General features: G+C 44.9%; 1 protein-coding gene across 2 annotated transcripts in view; it reads left to right on the top strand.

The window, feature by feature from the left end:
- The window catches only part of DYRK2 (dual specificity tyrosine phosphorylation regulated kinase 2), a 54,730-nt gene that overhangs the window by 21,293 nt on the left and 17,619 nt on the right, over positions 1 to 15,818 (top strand). Inside the window, exons 1-2 of one of the 2 annotated variants that reach the window (XM_077469406.1) lie at positions 12,627 to 13,007; positions 13,189 to 13,298. In XM_077469406.1, coding sequence (XP_077325532.1) covers positions 12,962 to 13,007; positions 13,189 to 13,298 — 156 coding nt within the window. In that variant the 5' untranslated portion in view covers positions 12,627 to 12,961. Of the gene's footprint in view, positions 1 to 12,626; positions 13,008 to 13,188; positions 13,299 to 15,818 lie in introns of those variants that run through there. The other variant, XM_077469407.1, reaches the window with a different exon arrangement.

Here is a 15,818-nt window from a genome sequence, read left to right as displayed (position 1 = left end):
CATGTTTACCCTCCTTGCAGTTATTGCTAGTCTTGCGCTAAAGGTATTTTAAAGTGTTTGTTACCCCAGCATTTCATATTTGGGATATGTGCCTGCGGTACCATGTACTTGCATGAAAAAAAAAATCCTGTTCTCTTTGTATTGCTTCCTTTGTGTGAAATCCCTAGTGATTCTGCCAGTCCTTCTGCTTTCCTATTAAAAACTGACCACCCCAAGCAGGAGAACACAACGTGGTCAGTTCTCTAGCTATGCTGGGAACTCAGCCTGCTCTCATCCAATGATCAGACTTGTCCTGGCACCGCCCCCCCCCCCCCCCCAAACACACACACACAGCCACTCACTGGCAAGCTCAGCATTCTGTTGTTTCTCCTTCCCCCAGCTCTTATGCAGCTAAGACCAGAGGGAATGTGATCACTTTGTTTTTAAAAAGGGAAAAAAGGTATCTATATATTTTTTTTATATCTATACACAAATGTTTTACCTTTCATTTCAATTTTAAACTAAATGGGTTGTTTTATAAGGTGATTGTTTACAATCACTTTAAAGAATGATAACCTGTACAATAATTCTAATGAATGGACTTTCAAATATGCAAAAGTTCACATACATTCAAAAATCAATAAAATAACATGCAGTGAATATTGGGGTTGATTTACTAGGTTGTTCATTTTGCACAGGAATGCTTCCTGAGCTCAGTTAATGAGGTGAAACTCTGCTGGCTTTCATTATGCTTTAATTCACTTGATTGTTGAATTTCCACTTATGTTTTGAGGCACAGGCATTGTCCATTCAAACCAATAAAAGACATGAAAACGGGTGTGGACGCATGTTGCAAATCACATTGCAATGCACTTTGGCATGCATATAAACAGGTGTTAATTATGCGAATTTACTTTTTGATGCAGACACATAGGGCTAGATCCTGCACGCAAAAAAAATGTATGGTAACAAACTTTTTATATGCGCTATGCTTTTGCGTATCGAGCTTTGATTTTCTTTGTACATGCTACAATAAAGCAAAACTGTACCCTAAGTAATGTCTTAGCATTTGTGGTGATGTGAATCTCACATCTAGAATATTGAACCTTTCATAGGAAAAAATGGTGCAGTGTCCAGCATATGTTTATTTATTACTGGTACTTATATAGCGCTTTCAATTACGCAGTGCTTTACACATACACAGGTGCATCTCATAAAATTAGAATATCATCAAAAAGTTCATTTATTTCAGTAATTCAATTCAAAAAGTGAAACTCTTATATTTTATATAGATGCATTACACACAGACTGATATATTTCAATAATTTCTTATAATTGTGATGATTAGGGCTTACAGCCAGTGAAAACCCCAAATTAGGTATTTCAGAAAATTAGAATATTACATAAGACCAATAAAAAAAAGGGATTTAAATACAAAAAATGTTGGCTTACTGAAAAGTATGTCCATGTACTGTATAGTATGCACTCAATACTTGGTCGGGGCTCCTTTTGGATGAATGACTGCATCAATGCGGTGTGGTATGGAGGCGATCAGCCTGTGGCACTGCTGAGGTGTTATGGAAGTTGACACGTGCGATTAGTTTTGTACGAATTTCCAGAAATTCGTACAAATTTCCGGAAATTCGTACATTCGGGAGGGTCCAAAAATACAAATTGCTATGCTTCAGAATTTTGTACGAAATTTCGTTTACGAATTTTGGATCCAAATTCCGTTACAATGGAAACATGAGTGGTGTTTTGTTGACCAATCAGAGGTTTTCTTCTGCTGCTGAGTGAGGGTTGGGAAAATGACCTTTTTTAATATGGGAGAGGGAGACTGGTACTGGTAGTCGATGGGAGATTCAGAATCGGATAAAATAAGAATGTTCGTCAATTACGATTATTCGTTATGATGAAGTTAAAAAACCCAGGAAGTCAGCACAAGGATGGTGGGAGCCCCTCATAATGATAAATTCATCATAACGAACATTTGGAATTGTTACGAAAAGTTAACGAACCTTTCGAAAATACAAAATTAATTCTAATACAAAAAGGAACGTAACGAAACTAAACAAATTTATTGAAGGTGCACATGTCTATATGGAAGTCCAGGTTGCTTTGATAGCGACCTTCAGCATGTCTGCATTGTTGGGTCTGGTGTTCCCCTTCTTCCTCTTGACAATACCCCACATTTTCTCTATGGGGTTTAGGTCATGCGAGTTTGCTGGCCAGTCAAGCACAGTGAAACCATGATCATTAAACCAGGTATTGGTACTTTTGACAGTGTGGGCAGGTGCCAAGTCCTGCTGGAAAATGAAGTCAGCATCTCCATAAAGTTGGTCAGCAGAGGGAAGCATGACATTCTTTAGAATTTCTTGGTAGAGGGCTGCCCTGACTTTGGACATGATAAAACATAGTGGGCCAACACCAGCAGATGGCATGGCTCCCCAAATCATCTGACTGTGGAAAATGTAGCATTTCATTTGGAAATCTAGGTCCCAGAGTCTGGAGGAAGAGTGGAGAGGTGCAGAATCATATATACACATACTAGGGCCAAGTTAGACAGGAGCCAAATTATCCTTTCAGCATGTCTTTGGAGTGGGAGAGGAAATCCAGGCAGGTAGTACAGTGGTTGGGATCTAAAACAAAGACCCTAGAGCTGCTATTCATGAGTGCTAACCACTTAGCCACACTGTGCTGCCCATATATATCTTTTTTAGCATCCTTCTGTACATGCTGCTAGCTGGAATACTCCTCGGCATCTCTCAGATGACAGGTTTAGATATGATTAATGGGATGAAATACCATGTGAAGTCAGGTTGAATACACACAAGCTTGGGTGTCCACTGTTTGGAACGCAAAGTGTGGGATTATTCTTTGCACATGTTGCAGGCTTCAGAACTGAGGATGGTCAATTGGGAGAGTTCTGTGGGGGCAGACAGGTTCTCACTAGTATGTGGCTAGTATGTTCATCTTCCCTGAGCTACCCCACAAAATTACAGATTCTCTTTAAACTACTGCTCTTAATCACTAGCATCAAAGCCTCACATTGCAAGAACAAAAGCAAAAAAATTATGGAATTTATTCACCCCCATGAAACACTACTCTATCAAAGGCCCCATACACACTGGGCATATGATGTTACCAGAGATCCTGTTGGCAGCAAGATTCCCCTAATGTCTTATTCAAACATTGTACACAAGTAACGTTTGTGACCACGTTTACATGCAAACAACATATAGTGCAAATGTACCCTATTGGTTGCTGGATGCAGGCGACTCCTGCTGCCTAGTATCCAGCATTGCTAGGATGCAGTGGGCTTCTGCCACCTACCATCCTTCATTGCTAGGATGCAGAAGGCTCAAATGGAGTACATTTGAGTTCTACACATGTAAACACTAGCCCACATGTTACATGCATATAGTGTAGAATTAACTCCCTCCCAGTCCTCCCACTGGCTGCCAGGTGGCTCCTGATGCATAGTGTCCTGTGTGCTAGATTGCAGGCAGCTCCTGACATCTACCAGCCTTCACTGCAAGGATGCAGATGGCTCAAATAAAGTACATTTGTGTTGTACACATGTAAACATTAGCATACTTGTTTACATGCCTACAGGTAAAAGAATGCAGGTAAACGTTAGCACAAATGTTTATGTGCTTACAGTGTTGAATATGCTCTATATTCTCATCCTCCTATTGGTTGCCAGGACAAAGGCAGGCCCTACCAGCTACCATTATTCATTACTAAGATGCAGGCAGCTTAAATAGAGTACATATGTGTTCCACGCATGTAAATATTAGCACAAATGTTTATGTGCTTACAGTGTAGAATATGCTCTATATTCTCATCCTCCTATTGGTTGCAAGGACACAGGCGACTCCTGCCAGCTACCACTATTCATTACTAGGATGCAGGCGGCTTAAAGCAGTGTTCCAGCCCCAAAAAATGTTTTTTAAAGTCAGCAGCCAACACTGTAGCTGCTGACTTTTAATAAGGACACTTACCTGTCCAGGGAGCCCCTTGTCGCGGTACTACTTACAGTGAGCCCACAGGTCAGCAGGTGACACAGGATCCCCCAGGACGTGGAGTCTAAGGGCCAATCGGTATTCTGCCAGGGACCCCCTCATGAGGGTTTGGGCTTAGCTGTGTGCTGACCCCAGGTCACGACCCCTGGGTTCACCCTGCTCGCTAGGGAAGTACCAGAAGACACTGTCAGGCACGGATGGATGGATGAAGAAAAGGAGAGCCGGATTGCGAGCCAAGGTCAGGGCAGGCTGCAGACAAGGTAATCAGAACAAGCCGAGTCAGTACACAAGAGATCAGTTCATGAGAGGTCAGGTTAAGGCAGGTTACACGAAGGGAGCTCAGAAACAAATGTTGCTCAAGCAACCAGAGTTGGTCTGAGAGGGACTTAAATAGAGAAGCATATGAGGGGCTGGACAGGAAGTAGCAGGAAGGAATCATATATTAAAGTGGGGTGCCCCCTAAAAAAAAAAAAGAAAAGTCAGCAGCTACAAATACTGCAGCTGCTGACTTTTAATAATCGGACACTTACCTGTCCCAGGGTCCAGCGATGCGGGGGAACGAAGCACCCCCTCGCGGTGCCATCATTCTTACTGTGGGCACCCGGCTGTGGCTTCACAGCCGGGCACCCACTGCCCATGAGCGAGCGGCGCAGGGTGCCGTGATACGCCACACAGTCATCTGGGACACGTGACAGGTCCCAGATGACTGTGCGGCACGAGGGGAAGTGATGTCACCAGCCCGAGCAATGTAGAAGGCAGACTACGAGGGACCCCCTAGCAACAGGCATTTAGAGCTGAGCAAAAAAAAATTTTTTTTCCAATTTTTTATTTTTATTTTTATTTATTTTTTAAGAATTTTAAACAATTTTTTATTTTTTGGTGGCAACACCACTTTAACCACTTAAGGACCAGGCCTCTTTTTCAGATTTGGTGTTTACATGTTTAAAACTGTTTTTTTTGCTAGAAAATTAGAACCCCCAAACATTTTATATTGTTTTTTTTCTAACACCCTAGAGAATAAAATGGCGGTCATTGAAATACTTTTTTTCACACCGTATTTGCGCAGCGGTCTTACAAGCGCACTTTTTTGAATAAAAAAATAAGACAACAGTAAAATTAGCCCAATTTTTTTATATTGTGAAAGATAATGGTACGCTGAGTAAATTGATACCCAACATGTCACGCTTCAAAATTGCGCCCGCTTGTGGAATGGCGTCAAACTTTTAGCCTCAAAAATCTCCATAAGCGACATTTAAAAAATTCTACAGGTTGCATTTTTTGTGTTACAGAGGAGGTCTAGGGCTAGAATTATTGCTCTCGCTCTACCGATCATGGTAATACCTCACATGTGTGGTTTGACCACCGTTTTCATATGCGAGCACTACTCACGTATGCGCTCGCTTCTGTGCGCAAGCTCGTCATGACGGGGTGTTTTTAAAAACCTTTTTTTTCCTTATTTATTTTAATTGATTTTATTTATTTTTACACTGTTTAAAAAAAAAAAAATGGATCACTTTTATTCCTATTACAAGGAATGTAAACATCTCTTGTAATAGAAAAAAGCATGACAGGTCCTCTTAAATATGAGACCTGGGGTCAAAAAGTCCTTAGATCTCATATTTGGACTAAAATGCAAAAAAAAAAGAAAGAAAAAAGACATTTAAAAAAATATACCTTTAAGAGGTATGGGCGGAAGTGACGTTTTGACGTCGCTTCCGCCCTCCTATGGCATAGAGACGAGTGGGGGCCATCTTAGCCTCACTCGTCTCCATACCCAGCTAGCGAAGGGACCCGATCGCCTCCGCCGCTACCGACGGCTCCGGTAAGCGGCGGAAGGTGCGGGAGGGCGGCGGGAGGGAGGGTGGCACCTCTCCCGCCGCCAATAACGGTGATCTTGCGGCGAATCCGCCGCGGAGACCACCGTTATCGTTCAGACGACCGGCGCCTGAAGAGATTGATATCTCGGTTGTGGCAGCAGCTGCTGTCGTTACCGAGATATCCCTCTTCAAAAATAGGACGTACATCGTCGTGCGCTGGTCGGTAAGTGGTTAAGCAACAGGTGAATCCGGAGACACCCATAGCTGCAGAGTGCAGCAGAGCTGAAGACAAGCTAGTGGAACAACAGGTGCCAGCCGGCCTACAGCAGTAAAGCTGAGACACAGATCAGCTCCGCAGCTGATCTGTGACACCCGCAATATCAGCCCCCCAAGGCCGATCTGTCCATTGGATCGGGTGCAGGCGCCGCCATTCCAACTAATACTGCGTACACACGACAAACTTTCCGGCAGAAAAGGTCAGATGGAATCATTCCATCGGATATTACAATCGTGTGTTGGCTTCAGCTGACTTTTTTTCTTCAAAAATTTAGACGGACCTAGAAATAGAACATGTTTCAGATCTGTCCGACACAATTAATCGGGAAAACCGTTCGTCAGTATGCTGGTCAGACGGACCAAATACGACACTAGGGCAGCTATTGGCTACTGGCTATTGAACTTCCTTTTCTAGTCCCGTCATACGTCATCACGTTCAAAACAAACGGACATTGGTCCGTTCGTGTGTGGGCAAGTCCATTCGGTCGGAAGTCCGTCGTAACTCCATTGAAAGTCTGTCGTAACTCTGGCGGGAAGACCGTTGGACTGGTCGTTTGTACGTGGCATTAGGGAAAACGGTAGTGGAGCCTTGCGACTTCACTGCCGGCTTCCCGACTGCGCATGTGCAAGTCCCGCTGCGCTTTGTGAATAACCAGCTTGTCTTCTGGGACACATGCATACATGTCCCAGAAGACAACGGGGGGGGGGGGGGCTTGCCGCAGAAGAGGATGTGACTTCCTCGGCCGCGGCTCGGCTTGATCGGAAGTACTCTTAGTACTTCCAAAAAAGGTAAGTTAGAAAGTAAAAACATTTTTTTTTAAATATCGAAAAATTAGGGGTGGAGAGGGGTCTTTTGTTTAAGACCACAACAGTGGTGTAGTGGTTAGCACTCTTGCCTAGCAGTAAGAAGGGTTGCTGGTTCAAATCCCAACTATAACACTACCTGCCCAGAGTTTGCATGTTCTCCCTGTGCCTGCATAGGTTTCCTCCAGGTACTCTGGTTTTCTCCCACACTCCAAAGACATGCAGGTAGGTTAACTGGCTTCTGTCCAAAATTGTCCCTAGTGTATGAATGGGGACCTTGGATTGTGGGCTCCTTGAGGGTAGGGACTGATGTGAGTGTGAAATGTACAGGGATAGGGACAATTGTAGACACTCACTCAGGATGGACTGGTGTCTTTATTCAACCTTACTAACTATGTAAGACCACCTCTCAAAATTGTGTGGAACTCTGCTTTAAATAGAGTACATTTGTGTTCCACATATGTAAACGTTAGCACAAATGTTTATGTGCTTACAGTGTAGAATATGATCTATATTCTCATCCTCGTATTGGTTGCCAGGACACAGGTGGCTCTTGCTGCCTACTGTCCAGCATTGCTTGCCACCTACCATTGCAAAGATGCAGGTAACTCAGATAGAGTACATTTGCGCTCCGCATATTAAACTTTAGCACAAACATTTACATGCATATAGCATAAGGTACGCTCCGTACGCCTGTCCTTGAACATGGATTTTTCCATTTCAGTTTTGCACTGCAGACCAGTAAGGACTAGTGTGCTTGGGGCCATGGAACACTATATTGTTGCAATCAGATATGTATAAATGATGGATCTGAACACAGAGTAGAGAGTACTGTATGCCTGTGTGTATGAACCCTACCCTAACTCATGGCATACAATTTAGGTCCTATATTAGCTTGAGGGTAAGGAGTATACCATATGGGTCCAAAAAAATCTGCATGATGCAAAAGTATGTATGCTATAAACAGAAAAGGATCCGTGTTGAACTACTGGAAGAGTTCCAGATTTGCTAGGGACACAGCCAGGGACATTATTTTGTAGTGAAGACAGGCTGAACACATGCACATTTTAGTGAAGGGTGTGCCAGTTCCTGTGTTGTCCCCCTGACATGATCACAGCCCTGTCTGACAGTAAGAAGACCGGAGGGGGAGGGGCTCCTGGGGGGCAGCTGCTCCTCCTCCCCAGGGAAGCCCTTCTCCTCCACGCTTCATGCACTGTGCCATACAAAAGAACAGCCTGAGCTCACAAGCAACCACACAAACACAGCTCTGTCACCAAGCTGGCCGCTGCAGGACAGCGGCATGCTAATTTGTGTTTCTGGTTGCTGCCCTAGTCATTAATCCAGACCTGTACACTGGCCCCCGCTCCTTCATGTGGCTGTACTCATCTGGAATCATTGCTCTGATGTCTGAAAGATCTCTAAATGAAAAACAGCATGGAGATGAGCATCAAAGCCACACACAGCTACATTTTTCATTTTTTTTGGGTAGCACCAGGAAGAGTTCTAAACTATTACAGTGATGTCATTGGGGTAATTCCTTCTCACTTCCTGTGTCATCACTTCCCTCATCCCTAGAGTTAACAAGCATGTAGTGCAGGAGGGCCTCATTCAAGAGTAGTTTGTATATGAAAGTGTGTGTACTGTATATAAAGAAAACATTTTTAAAATTTGAACCACTTCAATGCAGGGCACCTATACACCTTCCTGCCCAGACCAATAGCTTTCAGCGCTGTCGTACTTTGAATGACAATTGCGCGGTCATGCTACATAGTACCAAAACTCAATTTTTATCATTTTGTTCCCACAAATAGAGCTTTCTTTTGGTGGTATTTGATCACCTCTGGGATTTTTATTTTCTGCTAAACAAATAAAAAAAAGACTGAAAATTTTGAAAAAATAATGATTTTTTTTTGTTTCTGTTACAAAACTTTGTAAATAAATACGTTTTCTCCTTCACTGGTGGGCACTGATGGGGCTTCACTGATGGGCACTGATAAGGTGGCACTGATGGGCACCGATGAGGTGGCATCAATGAGGTGGCACTGATGATGGGAACTAATATGCGGCACTGATAGGTTGCACTGATATGCAGCACAGATGGGTACACATAGGTGGCATGGATGGGCACTGTAAGGCGGCACAGATAGGCACTGATAGGCGGAATGGATGGTCACTGATAGGCAGCACAGATGGGCACTGATAGGTGACATGGATGGGCATGGATGGACACTGATAGGTGGCACTGATGTACAGTAATTGATGCCAATCAGTGCCAAACAATAATGCCTGACAATCAGTGATGCCCATTGTGGGCACTGTCTGTCATCCATTGTGGGCACTGATTGGCATCCATTGTGGGCACTGATTGCATCCCTGGTGGTCTAGGGTGGCATACCTGGTGGTGACATCCCTGGTGGTCCTAGTGGTGTCCCTGGTGGTCCAGTGTGGGGGGGGGGGGTTGGGGCTGCACTGATAATTAATCAGCACAGACCCCCCTGTGAGAAGAGCAGCCAATCGGCTCTCCTCTACTCGTGTCAGACAGACGTAAGTGAGGAAAAGCCGATCACTGGCTCTTCCTATTTACACTGTGATCAGGCGCGATTGGACATGGCTGATCACATGGTAAAGAGTCTCTGTCAGAGGCTCTTTCCCGAGATCGGTGTAGCAGTGTGTCAGATTGACACACCGCATCACCGATCACCGTGATAAGCGCCCCCACGGGCAAGAAGCGGCTGTTATCCTGCTCGACATCATATGACATCCAGTCAGGATATTGAAACCACTTTGCCGCCGTCATTTTGCTATATGGTGGGCAGCAATTCGTTTAATAGAAGTATGGGGTGGATTAAAACTGTCAGTTTTTGTGTTCCATTGGGAAGATTTCTCTTCACGCCCTGTAGACTCAACAGGAAGTGAGAGTATATCTTTCAAATATCAGAAAAATCTCCTTTAAGGCCAGCCGTACACAGAGTGAATTTCTTTCCTGCAACACAGTGTTGATGTGGGAGTCCCTCCTGCCGAGCCATGGTCTTCTCCCTGCGACGGAAGCTGTCCCTGCTGGGATAAGTCATTATTGCTAGTGGCTATACCAGCCGCTAGCGATAATCGCAGGTAAAACCCAGAATGCTGGTTATACCTAAGTTGATCGATTCAGCTTGGTACCTTCAGCTTGCCCATACAAGGTTCGAATCTTGGCTGATTCCCGCTGAACCGGCCAAGATTCAAACCATTGTATGGGCTGTGTTAGGCAGCTGTCTTGGGAACAAGTGTCCTTATTGGAAGATTTATCCTCTATTGCTGGTCCAGTGGTCACATCATTTTGGATTTAACTTCACTTTCTTTCCTGGTGACATAGTTGATCAGGACCATTGGAAAGGGTGAATCTCTGAATGGGGACAAAGACAGCTATAAAGGTTTGCCTTTAGTTATGCTTTAAATTCTGTTTTTTAAAAAGTATTTTTTTTAAACTTTAAAAGTCAGCTTTAATTTCTATAAAAATAACAAACTTGTTATACTTACTTCTGCGCAGTGGATTAGCACAGAGCAGCCCCAATCCTCCTTTTCGGCGCTCCTGGCCCCTCCCTCCTGCTGAGTGTCTCTATAGCAAGCAGCTAGCTATGGGGGCACCTGAGACGAGCTGCAGCTCTGTGTGTCCATTCAGACATGGAGCTGTGGTTTGGCCCCGCCCCTTTCTCTCTTGATTGGCTAACTGAGCCAATGGCGCCGCTGCTGTATCTCAGCCAATCAGGAGGGAGAGTCCTGGATGGCTGAGACACTCGTGGACATCGCTGGAGAGAGAGATGGGTATTAGGGTATTAAGTATTAGGGGCTGCTTGCACACAGAGAGATTTTTAATGTTAATGCATAGAATGCATTAAGATAAAAACCTTTTGCCTTTACAACCACTTAAAGCTGTAAAGCTGGTCTTTAGCTGGCTTGGATTAAAGCTGAAAGTGCTAGGACCCCTTTAAGGCGTATAGTGTATGCCGTCATTTGTACAATCATATTGTATAGTGTACGCTGTCCTTTGTACAATCATATTGTAAAGTGTACGCCGTCCTTTGTACAATCATATTGTATAGTGTACACCGTCCTTTGTACAATCATATTGTATAGTGTACGCCGTCCTTTGTACAATCATATTGTATAGTGTACGCCATCCTTTGTACAATCATATTGTATAGTGTACACCGTCCTTTGTACAATCATATTGTATAGTGTACGCCGTCCTTTGTACAATCATATTGTATAGTGTACGCCATCCTTTGTACAATCATATTGTATAGTGTACGCCGTCCTTTGTACAATCATATTGTATAGTGTACGCCGTCCTTTGTACAATCATATTGTATAGTGTACGCCGTCCTTTGTACAATCATATTGTATAGTGTATGCCGTCCTTTGTACAATCATATTGTATAGTGTACGCCATCCTTTGTACAATCATATTGTATAGTGTACCCCGTCATTTGTACAATCATATTGTATAGTGTACGCTGTCCTTTGTACAATCATATTGTATAGTGTACGCCGTCCTTTACAAAATCATATTGTATAGTGTAGGCCGTCATTTGTACAATCATATTGTATAGTGTAGGCCGCCCTTTGTACAATCATATTGTATAGTGTAGGCCCTCATTTGTACAATCATATTGTATAGTGTAGGCCGTCCTTTGTACAATCATATTGTATAGTGTATGCCACCCTTTGTACAATCATATTGTATAGTGTAGGCCGTCATTTGTACAATCATATTGTATAGTGTATGCCGCCCTTTGTACAATCATATTGTATAGTGTAGGCCGTCATTTGTACAATCATATTGTATAGTGTATGCCGCCCTTTGTACAATCATATTGTATAGTGTAGGCCGTCATTTGTACAATCATATTGTATAGTGTATGCCGCCCTTTGTACAATCATATTGTATAGTGTATGCCGTCCTTTGTACAATCATATTGTATAGTGTACGCCATCCTTTGTACAATCATATTGTATAGTGTACCCCGTCATTTGTACAATCATATTGTATAGTGTACGCTGTCCTTTGTACAATCATATTGTATAGTGTACGCCGTCCTTTACAAAATCATATTGTATAGTGTAGGCCGTCATTTGTACAATCATATTGTATAGTGTATGCCGCCCTTTGTACAATCATATTGTATAGTGTAGGCCGTCATTTGTACAATCATATTGTATAGTGTATGCCGCCCTTTGTACAATCATATTGTATAGTGTAGGCCGTCATTCGTAAAATCATATTGTATAGTGTAGGCCGTCCTTTGTACAATCATATTAGTGTAGGCCTAAACAAGGGTGTACAGTAAGCCATGATTATATGATGTTGGCACTGCCAGGCTGACCTGTGTGGGCTCTGACACTGTCATCCTTTAGTGAGTGAGTGACCCAGAACAAGTCTGGACATATCATGTGTGCACAGCCCGTGTCCACGGTGAATGGCTGACAGTAGGCCTCATACAGCTCTGTGACTCCTCTGCTCTCATATACAGTACAGCTTTACGACCCTTTGAACATACTGAAAAAAAAAAAAAAAAAAAAGCCCCGACCGCATCATTTTTACGCTTCCTAAATACGTGAACTTAAAATCTATTCGCTGCCTAGCAACGTCCCAGCCGCTTGCTATGTGTTGGTCACCTGGAGACGAGTCTCCTCCCTCCCCGAACTAGTGGCCGCCGCCCGCACTCTCCTCACAGCTCGGGCCAAGCTCAGCCTCGCTTTCGCTTCCCCCGGCTCGACTGTGCCCGGTACTGGGGCCTGGCGGAGGAATCCTAGGGAGGGGGCGGGGTGATCGCAGTGACTGTGGGCGGGGCCTGCGCTCCCTTCCCACACTGACTCCCTCGGGTGCTCGGCTGGGAGCGGAGGAAGCAGCGGGGCCGCCTGTGTGGTGACGGGAGAGAGACAAGGACGAAGTGAGGGGATGCCGGGGCGCTGCCGCTCTGATTGGAGAAGCCGGGGAGCGGAGGTAGTGGGGGACCGACAGCCCGGATCTGGAGTTCAAATTCCAGCTCCCCTCTGGCCTCTCCCTCCTCATCCGCCATGTTAACCAGAAAACCCGGGGCGGCCGTGGCCATCCATCCGGCCGGTAAGAGTGAGGAGCATGTTAAGGGGGAGGGCGTGCCCTCAGGGGTTAATCAGCTGGCTTGTGACACACGGGGCCCCTACATACTGTGTGATAACAAAGCCCTGACAATGGCACCCAGTCTGCTCCATTCAGGGCCCCAGACATTGTCACCCACTAATCCCACACATGCTTTGTTTTCTAGGCAGAGGAAGTGAAGGGACCAGCCAGCTCCAACCATCGCCAGCGTTACCCCGATCTGCTGCCGCCGCCACCGGATCGCCTGTCTCATTGCCACCCCTCAGAGCCAACACGGTAAGACCAGAGCACCCCACGTCTGTGTCCTCCTATCCCCCACACACTGCCCTATACATCAATGTACAGGATGGGGGGCTCTGTCACCCCCACACACTGCCCTATACATCAGTGTACAGGATGGGGGGATCTGTCACCCCCACACACTGCTCTATACATCAATGTACAGGATGGGGGGGATCCGTCACCCCCACACACTGCTCTATACATCAATGTACAGGATGGGGGGGATCCGTCACCCCCACACACTGCTCTATACATCAATGTACAGGATGGGGGGGATCCGTCACCCCGCACACACTGCTCTATACATCAATGTACAGGATGAGGGGCTCCCTCACCCCCACACACTGCCCTATACATCAATGTACAGGATGAGGGGCTCCCTCACCCCCACACACTGCCCTATACATCAATGTACAGGATGAGGGGCTCCCTCACCCCCACACACTGCCCTATACATCAATGTACAGGATGAGGGGCTCCCTCACCCCCACACACTGCCCTATACATCAATGTACAGGATGAGGGGCTCCCTCACCCCCACACACTGCCCTATACATCAATGTACAGGATGAGGGGCTCCCTCACCCCCACACACTGCCCTATACATCAATGTACAGGATGAGGGGCTCCGTCACCCCCACACACTGCCCTATACATCAATGTACAGGATGAGGGGCTCCGTCACCCCCACACACTGCCCTATACATCAATGTACAGGATGAGGGGCTCCGTCACCCCCACACACTGCTCTATACATCAATGTACAGGATGGGGGGCTCCGTCACCCCCACACAGTGCCCTATACATGGACATCAATGTACAGGATGGGGGGCTCCGTCACCCCCACACACTGTCCTATACATGGACATCAATGTACAGGATGGAGGGCTCCGTCACCCCCACACACCAAAATATCACTGCTGGTGAATGGTTTTCCTTTTAAATATCCCTTACTTTAATTACTACGCCTTATTTGTGATAGTCTCTGAAAGCTATTTACAGCGGCCGCTTAATTACATATGTTATTTATAGCACACATCTGTGGCCTCTTCCATATGTATGTAGAGCTTGTGTGGTTACATAGAATTGTAGAGGTTGTCTGGTTACATGGAACTATACGGTTGTCATAGGTATGTAGATGTTGCCTTATGTATGTAGAGCTTGTCTGGTTACATAGAATTATTGAGGCTGTTCTACAGACTTGTAGGGGTTGTCCTATGTATAAAGCCTTTGTCTGGTTACGTGGAGGTTGTCATATGTATGTAGAAGGTGTCATGTATGTAGCACTTGTCTGGTTATATAGACTTATAGAGGTTGTAGTATGTAGTCCTTGTCTGGTTACATGGAGCTATAGAGTTGTCATAGGTATGTAGGAGTTGTGTTATGTACGTAGAGCTAGTCTGTGTACATATAATTATTGAGGCTGTCATATTTATGTAGAGCTTGTCTGTCATATGTACAGTGTATTTATAAAGAATTCAGACCTCCTTCACCTTTTTTACTATTTTGTTTTGTTGCAGCCTGATACTATCGTGTTTTTTTTTTTTAATTCATTCTTTTTTCCCCTCTGTTGTACACTCAGTACCCCATAATGACAAAGTCACATGTCTGTGAATTTGTTAAAAAGGAAAAACTGAAAAATCACATTGGCATAAGTATTCAGAGCCTTTGCAACCACACTTAAATTTTTTAGCTCAGGTGCCTCCCATTTCTCTTGATAGTTGCTGAGATTTTTCTACACATTGATTGGAGTCCACTTATGGTAAATTGATATACATTTATTGGACATGGTTTGGAAAGGCCCATACCCCTTTTATAAAAGACAGCTGACAATGCATACTGTATCAGAGAAAAAGCCATGAGGTCAAAGGTACTGCTGGCAGAGCTCAGAGACAGAGGCACAGATCTGGTGAACACTAGAAAAATTCTGCTGTACCGAAGGTCTCCACGAGCACAGTGGCCTCCATAATTCTCTTAACAGAAGTAGTTTGGTGCAACCAGAACTCCTCCAAGAGCTGATCTCCTGGGCAAACTGAGCAGTTGGGGGAGAAGGACCTTAGTAAGGGAGGTGACCAAGAACCTGATGGTCACTCTGACTGAGCTCTGAAGTTCCTGTGTGAAGATGGGACAAAGTTTCAGGACAACCACTGCTGCAGCCCTCCACAGATCTGGGCTTTATGGCAGAGTGGCTAGATGGAAGCCTCTCCTCGGAGCAAAACGCATGAAAGCCTTATTGTAGTTTGCAAAAAAGCACCTGAAGGACTCTGACTGTGAGGAACAAGATTCTCTGGTCTGGTGAAACCAAGATGGAACTGTTTGGCCTCAGTTCAAAACAATATGTCTGGAGGAAACCAGGCACTGCTCATCGCCTTCCCAATACCATCCCAACAGTGAAGCATTATGCTGCAGGGGTGTTTTTCAGCAGCATGGACTGGAGAACTGGTCAGGATTTAGGGAAAGCTAAATGGAGCAAAGCACAGAGATCTCCTCAATGAAAAACATGTTCCACAGCGC

The sequence above is a fragment of the Lithobates pipiens genome, unplaced genomic scaffold, assembly GCF_037356315.1.
Source record: "Lithobates pipiens isolate NorthernLeopardFrog02 unplaced genomic scaffold, aLitPip1_a1.2 Scaffold_8, whole genome shotgun sequence".
Lineage (NCBI taxonomy): Eukaryota > Metazoa > Chordata > Amphibia > Anura > Ranidae > Lithobates > Lithobates pipiens.
This window is presented reverse-complemented; position numbering and strand designations above follow the sequence as displayed.